Genomic DNA, 13,363 nt, shown 5'->3' on the forward strand with positions numbered 1-13,363 from the left:
CAGTTATATGTATTATTTATATCTTCTCCTATTCTGTGGCTTATCTTTTCACTCTCGATATATTTTGGTGAATAGATATTCCTAATCTTAATGTAATCCAATTTATTAGTCTTCTTTGTGATTAGTATATTTATGCCTTGTTTACGCATTTTAAGGATGGGGAGAAAAAAAGTTGGAAAATAAGAAATGAACATATGAGACACATGGGATATGTTGAAAAAGTATAATATATGTATAACTGTGTCCTGGAAAGGGAGGAAAGAGAGACTAGGCAGAAGCAGTATTTGGTTTTGTTATTTAGTTTTTTCTGAAAATCACCCTGTCTTGATGATTTGGTTTGGATGTTTGTCCCCTCCAAATCTCATGTCGAAATGTAATTCCCAGTGTTGGAGGTAGGGCCTGGTGAGAAGTGATGGGATCATGGGAGTGGATCCCCCCTGAATGGTTTAGCACCATCCCTTTGGTAGCAAGTGAGTTCTCACGCTGAGTTCATGTGAGATCTGGCTGTTTAAGGTGTGTGACACCTTCCCCCTTGCTCTCTTGCTCCATTCTTGCCATGTGCCACACCTACTGTCCTTTGGCTTCTGCCACGATTGAAAGCTTCCTGAGGCCCTTACCAGAAGCAGATGCCAGCACCATGATTCTTGATTCTGCACCTGGAGAATCATGAGCCAATTAAGCCTCCTTTCTTTATAAATTATCTAGTCTCAGGTATTTCTTTATAGCAATGCAAGAACAGCCTAATACACCCACCCATGCTCGTGAAGATATTTTCCTATCTTGTCATTTAGAAGTTTTGTTATATCTTTCACATTTAGACATAGAATTTACTTGAAATTAATTTTATGTATGGTCTGAAATAATATATTTAATTTTATGAATAATCAATTGATTCAGGACTATTTATTGAAAAGGCCATAATCCCCCATCCCACCACTCAGGCTACAGTGTCACCTTTGTCATAAATTAAACAACTGCATATAGTGTGGATATATACACAAGCTTCTGAACTTCCATTTATCTTCCTTTGGTCTACTTATCTATCTTTTAATCAATATCACCCTGTTTTAATTACTGAAGTATGATTTGATACCTTGTAGTATAAATCCTTAATCTTTGTTCTTCTTTAAGATTTTCTTGGCACTGATGTCATTTTTCATTTAGATCTACTAACACATTTACACTTCCTATTACTTTTTTCTTTCCCACATTTCTATTTTTCTACTTATTATTACTATTATTTTTCTGCCAGAAGAACTTCTCCTTGGTCTTTCTTTTACTGTGGCTCTTCTGGAAGCAAATCTTCCAAGTGTCTGGCTGTCTGAAATTTATTTTACCTTTAATATTGAGAGATGTATTGACTAGATAGAGGATTTTAGATGGCCTATAATTTTCTTTTGGCACTGAAGATGTCATTCCATTGTCTTCTGGCTTCCATTGTTTCTATTGAGTCAGCTGTCTGACATATTGCTCTTTTGAAGTAATGCATCTTTTTTTCCTCTAGTTATTTTAAGATTTTGTTTTTGATTTGGTCTTTGGCAGTTTTACTGCGCTGTGCTGAAGTGAACTTTCCTTTGTGTTCATCTTGCCTGGAGTTCATAGAGCTCCATAGGATTTCATGAATCTGTGTATTGATGTGTGTTGGAGAAATAGAATAGTATCCTTTGAAATATTGCTTCTGTCTAGTCTCTCTTTTCTCACCTTCCAGGACACAATTATACATACATTATACTTTTTCAACATATTCCATGTATCTCTTATGTTCATTTCTTATTTTCCAAACTTTTTTTCTCCCTATGTTTCAGTCTGAATACAAACCTGTATTTGGTTCACTAATCTACTTTCTGCTGTGTCTAATATGTTGTTTCACCTATCTATTGAATTCTTTATTTCAATTGTTATATTTTTTATTTTTAGAATTTTTATATTTTTTCTTTTATAGTATTCAGTTCTCTGATGACATTCTGCATCTTTTAATCAATTTTCTTGAATATACAAACCTTGCTATTTTATTTTATTTTATTTTATTTTATTTTATTTTAGAGATAGAGTCTTGCTCTGTCACCCAGGCCAGAGTGCAGCGGTGTGATCTTGGCTCACTGCACCTCCCAGGTTCAAGCAATTCTCTTGCCTCAGGCTTCCAAGTAGCTGGAATTACAGGTGCCTGCCACCATGCCTGGCTAATTTTTTTCCCATGTTGGCCAGGCTGGTCTTGAACTCCTGACCTCAGGTGATCTGCCCTCCTCAGCCATCCCAAGTGCTGGGAATACAGGCGTGAGCCACCATTCCCGCCAACCTTGCTATTTTAAAGTTCATGTCTAATAATGTCAAGATTTGGATCACCTATGAATTTGTTTCCATTCCATATACTTTTCTCTGCTTTTTCTTCCTTACTTTTCTTTTAAAACAATTATCTGGCCCTATTTCCTGGTGTACCTAGTACATTTTAATTAAATGTGTTGTGTATGAAAAATTGTAGAGGCTACAGATAGTGTTTTCTTTCTCCAGGGAAAATGTATTACTCTTCAAGCAAGTAGTTAGAGTAGTGGCAAATTGCCTTAATCCAGTGAAGAACTGAGATGATTCCAGGTTCGGTTTTAGTTTTTGTAAGGCCCAATCTATTTTGGTTTGCCCTGATTCCTGGTGTTTGACCCTTCAATGTTCTCAACTGAAATCCTGGGATATTTACTGACCCTGGACTCCAATTTTTATTTTCCCAATACTATTAAACTCCAAATAGTTCTGTTTGTTTTCTTGGCTCTTTTGCTTGGCTTCTCAGCCTCTTGCTTTATGCAGCTTAATTATCAAATATTTTAAGTAAAAATGCCAGTCTTAATACCAGGCTCACTTTTTTATGGTTCCCTTTACTCTGGCACCTTGGCCATGCAAGTCTTGCTACCTTGGTAGTCCAGAACTACAGTTTTTGGCTTCCTATCCCTGAGGGACTGCTGAAAACTCTGATCCAATGCTTTCTGTTTCTGTGACTAGCCTTCTTACTTACAAATCAGAAAATGCCTCAAAAGGAAAACAGCAAAGAATTTGGGGCCCATCTCAAAGCATTTATCTTCTCTCCAGAATGATGGATTCTCAGTCCTAGCTGTCCTGGTTGTTTTCTGATGTCTTTGAATAGCTATTTTAATATTTTATTCTGCTTTTCTAAATGTTCTTGATGGGAGCTTTGGTCTGATATAAGCGATTTCATCATAGAGTGGAAGTCTGAACTGAGATTATTTTGCTTAAAAGAAGGAGAATGCGTTAGAAAAGGGGAGGCATCTCCCTGTCTTTGGCTCTTTGAGGGGCTGTTGTGTATAAAGGGAGCAGACGTGTGTATTGTGGCTCCGCAGGAACACGTAGCATGCGAATATAAGTTTCAGGGAGAGAGGTGCAAACTCTGCATCTGGAAGAACAGTCTCCTCAACATCAGCCATTCCCTAAGTGGAAAGTTCTGCCTGAGAGGCATAGTGAGCTTCCCAATACTGGAGGAGTATAAGAAGAAACTCAGCAAACACCTGGAAGTTGCTACTGAAAAGATCCAATAATTATCCAATAATCAGATTGCAGGAGGGACTTCATCAGTGGTTACCAATTTTTGTATGCTTGAAATCTGAGAAGGTTTTTAAAAATACAGATTCCTAAGTTAACTCACTCACTGATATACTGAACCAAAATGTGTCCCTGGCATCTGTTCTTTTGGTTGTTTGTATTTTGTTTTTGAGATGGAGTCTCACTCTGTCACCCAGGCTGGAGTGCAATGATGCAATCTCGGCTTACTGCAACCTCTGCCTCCTGGGTTCAAATGATTCTTGTGTCTCAGCCTCCCGAGTAGCTGGGATTACAGACACCTGCCACCACGCCCAGCTAACTTTTTGTATTTTTAGTAGAGATGGGGTTTTGCCAGGTTGGTCAGGCTGGTCTTGAACTCCTGACTTCAGGTGATCCACCTGCCTCGGCCTCCCAAAGTGCTGAGATTATAGGCGTGGGACACCGTGCCCAGCCGTGGCATCTGCATTTTTAACAAGCTTCCCAAGTGATTTACAAACGGCAGCACAGGAACCAGCAAACTAAATATTCTCTCGTGTACTTCCAAATGAGACTCTGTGATTCAAACCTCCCACAGGGATGCCAGCGAGAAAGTCTGCCAGTTTCACCTCTGTGGGGATCAGTTGCAGATGTGGAAGAGGATATATCCTTCTCCTGCCCTCTCTTCTGTCCATGAGGCTCCCCTCTCCCAGGAAGAAGGACTCAGCTCATTTCTGTTGGGATGACACACTCATAAGGTTTAGTCACATTGTAGGTTAGCAAGCTTGTGTGGGCTAGCCTTGGGACCTAACCACTATTTATAACATAGTGTCTGTGGGAAAATATGTTCCAAGTTCCAACAAATGCCTTTAAAAAATATTCTGGAGGCCAACCTATCAGTAATTGGGACTATCTGCATAAGTTATTTTCTCAGAAACTTTTAGCATCTCACGATAAACTTGACCTCGGAGGATGGTAATTAATCAGCATTCAGTGTCAGCTTTACGATGGAAGAAATTCTTCTGCCTTGAATAATTGGAGGCCTGCTTTAAGAACAACTATTACTTTTTCTCCAACAATTGTGAGTGCGTTTCTTCCTGCTGTCATTGTCTTGCCCAAGGGAGTTGGTGCTGGCATCGCCTGGGAACAATGATGAATGGCCTGGGATATCATGTGGCAGCAACGACTTCTTTAACCTGGTGCTTGCAAAGACAGCAAGAACTGAGGTCACCTTTCAGGGCTTAGCTACACCTGTGTCCCATTCCAAGGACTCTACCCACAGAAATCTGATAAAGAGCTGTGTTTCCAGTGTTCTTGGCCCTCCTCTTGATCCTTGTACCCAGGAAGGACAGTTTTTTGAGATAGATGAATTTACAAGTGGTATATGTAAAGTTTATATAGGGACTTTTGTTGACCTCAAGGCCAAATCCAATAGACAATATGATCTTGATCCCCTTAGTGTCCCACAAAACAAAACAAAACTATATCAAGGAAGTTTAAAATTACACTCAGTTACCACCCGGTGAGACCACACTGGGAATGTTCACCTCAAGTCTGGACCTCCCACTTTTAAAGGAACATAGAAACCTTGAAGGCTGCTCCAGTGTTGTGTTCTGGTCAGGGAGGTGGTGTAGAAATGTCATCTGAATGTAGTCATTAGGTCGAACAAGGGAATTCAAAAATGGACACCACCAACCCTCGAATGCCATTGCGTGCATTGGAGAAAGCTCATAGGAGCAAAATCCAAAAGAGAAATCAAAGGGGCCTCATTTCTGTGATGCTTAACGCAATTAATTAAAGAAACACACATCCAAATACTGTTTAAATCCTTTTAAAATGGTCAGTAGTTAACAACCAGAAATAGACACAAATCACATTTTAAAAAATCAAAGAAAATACAGCCAAGTAGTAAAAGATGGAAAAATAACAAGGAGACACTAAAACAAAACATTAAATGATGTGACATCACCGTAGCAAGATGGTATAGGAAATTCACCTAACATAATTAGGAAATTCACCTAAAAAATTAAGATTGCTGGTTAATATTTAAAATAAGCTCATTCTAATCATTAAAGAAATGCAAATTAAGATTAAAAGAATACTTTTTTCTTAACAGATATATATGTTTTTCTTAACAAACTGACAATTGAGTTAAAAATGAAAATACCTATTGTCAAGGATGCAGGGAAATGAATACTTTCATACACAGTAGGATTACAACTTTTTGTATTTGGGAAGAACAATTTTGCTCTACAGTGTGTGAATAGGTGTGCTCCTGTGTTTTACAGACAGAGAAACTGAGGCCTAAAAAGGGCCTAAGCAGGTATTGTTTGAGATTCTGGTGGTACCTCAGTGATCAAGACAGATCACATCTCCGACCTCATGGAGCTTAATTCTAGGTGGGTGGGGAGGGAGGAGTGAAACCACAGACCATAAGCAAGTAAACACATAAGGAGGAAAATTGCAGGGAGTGACAAGTGCAATAAAGAAGATAAAAACCCCTGGCCTCAGGCTGGGGGCTTTTACAACGGGTGGGTCAAGGAAGCCATCCCTGAGAAGTGACAGGTGCTGACATTTGAATGCTGAGAATTATCATGCCAAGAGCTGGGCAAGGAGCTTTCTGGCAGAGAAACAGCTTGTGCAAAGCCCTGAGGTGCAAGCCAACTTGATGTGATCAAGGGACAACAAAAGGTTTAAAGAGACAGAGCTTCATAGTGGACTGTTTCCTCCTTCTCCAGGCGGAGTGAAAGTGGCGGGGATGACTATGAGCTTCAAGAGCCAGCGGGCATGGAGTGTGGGCGGGTGGAAGAATGTGAGTAACAGGATGAACTCAGGGAGCTGAGCTGGACTAGAAATGCTGGTCTCTTTGAGGAACCTGGGATTTGGGGGGAGTTTCTGCCCACTGTGTATCTTGAGTGATGAGCAGGGTGGTGGTAGCTAGAGAGGATGCATTTCCAAGGAAAGCTGCAAACAGATCAAACCTGAGCCTTCCAGGAGGACCCTGAAATAGGAGGAGGCAGACTCCCGGCCAGGATTCATTCACATTTGGTCATGCAGAATTCATTGCCTGCAAGGTTCACAGCCGGAGACACTTGGCACTCACCCCCAGGCATCTGTGTGGGTGACCCCGCAAGAGATTTGGCTTCTTGGCCCCAGTGGGCTCCAACCACGGAAGACACAGTCTTTGATGGCCCAGCTCCACCACCTTCCTTAAAAACACTAGACATGGCCCAAACAACTTGTGGTGGTTTTCAACAAGCAATTATGACTTTAGAAATCAAAGAGGAAAGAAGTAGCCAAGATGAAATGGGAAGGTAGTCTGGTGCCCCGCCCCCCCCTGCCCAACACACACACACACACACACACACACACACACAGGCTGTGTAAGCTTGGACATGTCTCTGCACCTCTCTGTGCCTCAGGCTGTAGACTGACTGAATGCCCGTGACTGTCCCTAAGGGGCCCTTCTCAGTATAAACTGACAAAGAGTCAATTGTCCTGTGTGTGATTTTTCCCCAAGGAGGGTTTTTCCAAAGACCAAGCCGTGGGCCCTGATGACATTTCTGGCAGAGGAGTTCAGAAGTGATTTGAAAAAAGACTCATGAAGGAGCTGAGGGTAATGGGTCCCCCAGGGTGGCATTCATCTGGAAGTGCAAGTTCCAAGGTCTGGAGTAAAAAGGCAGTTTCATTACTTTGTGGCCACAATCAAAATGTTAATATCACCAATGAAATTCCTTTATGAAATTCAGCTCAATGGGAGAAAAAAAAAATCTTTTTTTCAATGCTGGCCTATTCAGACTGTTATATTATGGAAGGTAGATGGAATAGCAGGAGGAATGGATGCTGCCTGACACCTGAGCAACTGGGCCTTGCCCTGGGTCACGTGCTCTAAGAGGTCCTCATTCAGGCCCCTCGGGGCCCAGAATCTGCAAGCCACGGACACAGCCCACTCAGACCTGCACCCCTTCCAGCTTCCAGACTGTGCCCTGAATTCTCAACCCATAAGCTGGAGCCACTTCCAGGGTCTAGGGAGCCTCTTGCCCCAGTTCTTGAGGGTAGACTGTGCCTTTGAGGGTACAGGGAGCTACTGATGCTAGAAGGGGAAGGAGGTATGGACTGAGCCTGGCTGGGCTGCAGGATGGAGAGGGGTGGGAAGGGAAGGGGAGGGGTGGGCTGAGCAGCACACCGTCAGCTCCCTCTGTGCTGCTGAAACTCAGAGAAGTCCCAGAATTCTGAATTCCAGCTTGGCCTTCCAGATCCCTAGGAAGGTGTATTTATTATGATGAGGAGATAGAGAATATTTTTGAACAGTTTGTTCATATGCTATAACTTTAACATGTAGACATACGGGATATGGGCCTCTACCTCACCCCAGGCCCTGCAAGTTTAGAGGGAAAGGCCTGGTTAGGGTGTATTATCCCCTCTCTCTAGTCTTGCCAAAAGACCGTTTAAATCTCAGTCTTGTCACTCACTAGCTTTGTGGAACTAAGCAAGTTGACCCCCCTGAAAATGGGGGGTCTGTAAAATGGGGACAATAACAGTACCCACCTTATGAGGTTGTTGTGAGGGTTAAATGAGATAATGCACATAGAATCTAGCACTGTACCTGGCACCCTGTGGGCACTGAAGAATAGCAGCTCTTCTCGGCATCAGGCACCTGATGTCCCTGCCGAGTATAACTTGGGATTCCCCCAATCCCCTGTTTTTCCAGACTCCACAGCAATATGAGAGAGAGTACAACAACAAGCGGTCAGGCGTGGGGCCCAGCAAGTTCCACGGGTACGCCTACGATGGCATCTGGGTCATCGCCAAGACACTGCAGAGGGCCATGGAGACACTGCATGCCAGCAGCCGGCACCAGCGGATCCAGGACTTCAACTACACAGACCACACGCTGGGCAGGATCATCCTCAATGCCATGAACGAGACCAACTTCTTCGGGGTCACGGTCAGTCCCATGCCTCTGGGCTGTTTTCCTTAGTGTTCCTTGTAAACATGCAAAGCAAAAGAGGGGCTGTTACAGGCTTTCTGTTATGTGATCTGTTATCTCTGATCATTGAAATAACTAATTGCAGGCCCTAGGATTGCAGGGCTGTTCAGACAAGGGGCAGGGGCAGTGTGTGCTCTCAGACACATTGGGAAAATGCTTCTCTATGACTCATGGATAAGAAAGGGCATAGAGCCAGGTACTTGCTGAAGGTAGGCTTTCACTCTGCTACAAAAATGGTTGAAAAGCGTTCTATCCTTTTGGCTATTTACATTTTAGAGCAGTGGCTCTGTGCTCCCTGGCATAGTACCTGGCTTCAAGCTGCTAAACTACCTCCTGTTATGAAGATGTGAAAAGTTTTTTTGTCATTGAATATAAACAATTAGCACACACAGATAGCCTCTTCAATCTCCATGTGAATTTAGGATGAACTATGTATGACATGGTGCTGTAAATTCTTCCTTTTATGGACTAATTTTGGTGACCATCTTTCTGTCTCTGCATTCTCTTAAGCAGATTGACTATGATGCATGCCACATTCAAGTTTAATTGTGTAATAAAACAGTTTTCTTTCTGTTCTGAAAAAAAGAAAGAAAAGAAAAAGAAAGAAAGGGCATAGAGGCCGGGCATGGTGGCTCACGCCTGTAATCCCAACACTTTGGGAGGCTGAGGCGGGTGGATCACCTGAGGTTAGGAGTTCGAGAGCAGCCTGACCAACATGGTGAAACCCTGTCTCTACTAAAAATACAAAATTAGCTGGGCGTGGTGGCATATGCCTGTAATCCCAGCTACTCGGGAGGCTGAGGCAGGAGAATCGCTTGAACCCGGGAAGCAGAGGTTGCAGTGAGCTGAGATCGCGTCATTGCACTCCAGCCTGGACCACAAGAGCGAAACTCCATCTCAAAAGAAAAAAAAAGGGCATAGAAAGTTGACTGTGCACACAGTGCAGGCGCAGTTTACCAGATGGTGGGCTGGGGTGGGCCAGGAGAAGCTCTGGACCCAAAATCAGGTTCAAATCCTGGGCCTTCATTTACAAGTTACCTTCTTTGAACTACAGTTTTCATTCATACAATGGAAATCATACTTACCTTGTAAGCTAGTTTTAAAGATTACACATTACATAATACAACCTGTTAATATTTATTGAGCAAGCTACTTGCTCTGAGCTTCAAGTTTCTCATCCAGGAAATGGGGATAATAATATAAATCTTGCATGGAAGTTGGGAAAATAAGCAATGATAATATGGCTAATACTTCTTGATTGTGTATTATGTGCTAGACATTGTGCTAAGTACATAATGTAGTTAGACTCAATAATGTATGCCTAGTGCTAGGCACATAGCAGGCACTCAATAAATTCTATTGTTACTGTTAATAATGATTACACCATATCCTTATGCCATCCATAGGAAGTAGGTGCTCTTATTATTCCCATTAACAGTGAGGAACTTGGAACTCAGAGTATTTAAGTACTATAGCTAATCAGGGTCAAGTGGGATTTGAACTTGGGTCTAGCTCTTAATTGCTGCAGAAGGTAGTGACCTTCTGGTAATGGACCAAAGTGGTAGTTATTTGTCACTGTCTCTGCTCCAGAAAATATGGAAAATTCATCTGAAGAATAGGTTGAGTGGGCTAAAGTGCTGTCCTGTGTTCTAATTTACAGATTCAGAATAGAGTCAGTCTGTCTTGAGGAATTAAGGGTAGATAAGCTGAGCTGGCTGGGGCATTTCTTGAATATGCATATTCATGCATGCCTGTGCTGAGGCTTGTATTGTTGGTCTGGTGGGCCGGAACCTGTGCAGGTGCTGAAGGTGTGGATAATGGTGTGGATGCCAAGGTAAGATGGGCTCCCTGTCCTACAGCCTGTGGCTCACATGCACGGGCAAGACCTAGACAAAAACAATGAGAGGTTAAAAGTGCTTGGCACTGTGGGAGAAACTATTTGAGCCCAAGCCCGAGCCCAGAGGGATTTCTGTGACCTTTAGTGAAAAAGTCAGGGTAGGTTTTTTGGAAGGGGTGGCATTTGACCTGTGCCTTGAACTGTGGGCAGGAGTTAGACATGAAGACAGGGGCTGGCCAGAGGGAGCATGGTGAGCAAGGAAGAAATGCAAGACGGAGGGAAGGACAGTTAGTTGGGCTGGAACACTGGCAAGCTGGATGAGGAGGCTGGGAAGGGAAGTTGGGGTCCATTTCTGGAGGGACATGCTAAGGAGACTGGCCTTTATCTTCCAGACCAACCATTCCCAAAGTGTGGTCTGCATCATCTGGGAGCTTGTTAGAGATGCACGTTCCCAGGCCCCACATGGGCCCCTTAAATCAGAACCTCTCGGGGTGGGGCCCAGCCATCTGTGTTTTAACAAACCCTGCAGGTGGTTCTAATGCACACCAGGGTTTGAGACCACTGCTGGGGGGCAGTGGGGAGGCACTTGGGTGGCACTGAGGTTTGCTCAAATGAAGTCGATTTCCAAAATCCCCAAGCAGAGCCATTCTGGACTAAAGGCTCTGAAAAATTCACTCCCACAATGTATTGGCGAAGTCCATTTTTGTAGCACAGCCTAGATTCAGGCTGGAAACTTTAACAGCTTTCCTCAGACCAGTAGCTTAAAGAATTATTTTTATTCTCAGAACTCCTTGTTATAAAATCTCACATGGAGCCTAGTATATGAAACAGATTAAAGAAGAGCTTCTCAGTTGAACAGAGAAGGAGCCCTGAACTCTGCCTGTTCAGCCCCCTCTTCCTGCAGCCCTCTCCCCACTCCTGCAGCCCCTGAGATCCCTCCCTCAGAAATGCTGGACAGAACACCCATCAGAATACCTCCAAAGTCCTTTCTCCTCATCCTACAAGTTCATGGACTGAGACTCAGAAAGGGGTGGGATTCACCCAGGGTCCCACGGGTAGCATTTTGGCAGGGCTGTTTCAAAATGAATTCAAAGTATCCAAAGTTGAAATGGATGAATAGAGAGCTACAGAATCTAGAAAGCATTTTGCCATCCTTCATAATCCTAGAACTCTGCATTTTGCCTAGGTGCCTGATAGATCTTAGTTGGAGATCATTTATAACCACTTCTAAATGCTCCCTTTCATCTAAGCCAAATAATACATAATCCTTACTTGATGAGCAATTAGATAGACTGCCTGAAATGTTCTCCACGGCTTGAGGATGAGTTTCTTTTTAATGGGAAATTCCTTGGCACCTATTTATGTCTGCTCCAGCTTGTGACTCAGAACTCAGTGAACATCAGAACTGAAAGTTGTCTTAAATATCCTCAAATTCAATGCTTTTGTGGTGTAGATGAGTGTCTGAGGTCCAGAAAAGGAAAATGACTCCTTCAGAGCCACGCAGCAAGATGGTTTGGCAGAGCTGGAATGGTAGCTGGACAGGCCCTGCCTCCACCCACTCAACACCATCTCCCTTTTCTTTGCATAAGTGCCCCTTTAGTGGAGACAGACCGCAACAGTGAAACAGTCCTGCACTCCATGTTACCTTCCTCCTATCTCCTTTGTCACATATTAATAGGTGCTTGTCACTGGGTTGTAGACAGGTTTCGTTAAAATTGTCTTCTGGTCACAGCAAAAAGGACATCTTCTGACAAAATAAAAAGTGTCTCTGTGGTCCAAGGAGACTACAGAAGGCCAAGTTCAGCTATAAATAAAGAGTTAGAAAGGAAAACAACATGGGAGGTGGAAATAAATGGAAGCATTTTCCATTTGCTGAAGGATTTTCATTATACAGCATACACAGTATCCATTTTTCCACTCTCAGGCAGACATCTTAGTCTGGGTGCCCCCTCATTTAGCATGTTTACTATATGGGAAATCGTTTAAACACATTAAATTAATTATATCCATGACTCAATTTCAATTGATTCAATATGCACACTCTCTGCCGGGAGCTGGGCCAGTGGTCCCGGCTTGGCATATGGATGAAGAAATGTCTTCCATGCATCCTAGGTTGGGAATCCACCTTAACTCAAGGCGAGTTCTGTTTTATCTTCTTAGAAGCTCTGCTCCCAGTGACTCTCCTCAGGGAACACTCTGAAGTGGGATTCCATGTCCCTGTGGCCCTCTGATGACTTGGGGGTGCCGTACATCTCTCTGATGTTCAGCCCTGGGATTGGCCCTCCATGGTTTAGAAGTCTCAGGATGCTTCCCCTCCTCCATCCCCCTCTTCTGTCAATTATGCAACCAGGAAACTCAGGCTAGAATTGGCTATTTAAATCTCAAAAGCCCAGAGCATTCTGAGAATCCCCTTTTCTGAAAATGACAGGGCTTGGAACCCAGCTCAGCAGAGCTCATCATTAGAGCAATGATTCTTAACCTTCTAAAGGCATGAGAATCTTCCAGGGCGCTTCATTTAAAATGCAGGTTCCCTGGCCCCACCCCATAACTTCTGATTCTGTGGTCTTACAGTAAAGCTCAGGAATTCACATATTAAATAGCAGTCTGAGAGATTCTTAAATAGCAACCTGAGAATTGCTTGGGGCCACACACACACATGTTTGTGGTTTAAACCTGTCAGCAATGGATTTGCTCCTACATTCATTCACTCCTCTAGCAAGCCCCGCACTGGGTGTATGGAGTATAGAGAGGAATAACATATGGTCCCTGGCCCCAAGAGCCCCTCATTCAATAGCAGTGGGAATGGACAAGTAGAGGAACAATTGCTAGGCAGTATCCAAGGTCTGCCCAAGGCCTCTGGAGGAAAGACGGTTTCGCTTAGGGGAGTAAAGACCAAGGAGCCATCATAACTTGCTGGATCAATAATTGCAAGGTAGCCACCCTGTGGGGAACCCTCCTGTGCATGTGGTGGGAGCAAGGATGCAATACCAGGCCCCTCTTCCCAACGCTCAACACGT

The 13,363-nt window shown here is 43.4% G+C and overlaps 1 protein-coding gene across 1 annotated transcript in view; it reads left to right on the forward strand.

The window, feature by feature from the left end:
* Nucleotides 1–13,363, forward strand: part of GABBR2 (gamma-aminobutyric acid type B receptor subunit 2) — a 422,124-nt gene that overhangs the window by 248,703 nt on the left and 160,058 nt on the right. Inside the window, exon 7 of the mRNA XM_016961310.3 lies at nt 8,231–8,467. Coding sequence (XP_016816799.1) covers nt 8,231–8,467 — 237 coding nt within the window. The remainder of the gene's footprint in view (nt 1–8,230; nt 8,468–13,363) is intronic.

This window comes from Pan troglodytes, chromosome 11 (genome assembly GCF_028858775.2).
Source record: "Pan troglodytes isolate AG18354 chromosome 11, NHGRI_mPanTro3-v2.0_pri, whole genome shotgun sequence".
Classification (NCBI taxonomy): Eukaryota; Metazoa; Chordata; class Mammalia; order Primates; family Hominidae; genus Pan; species Pan troglodytes.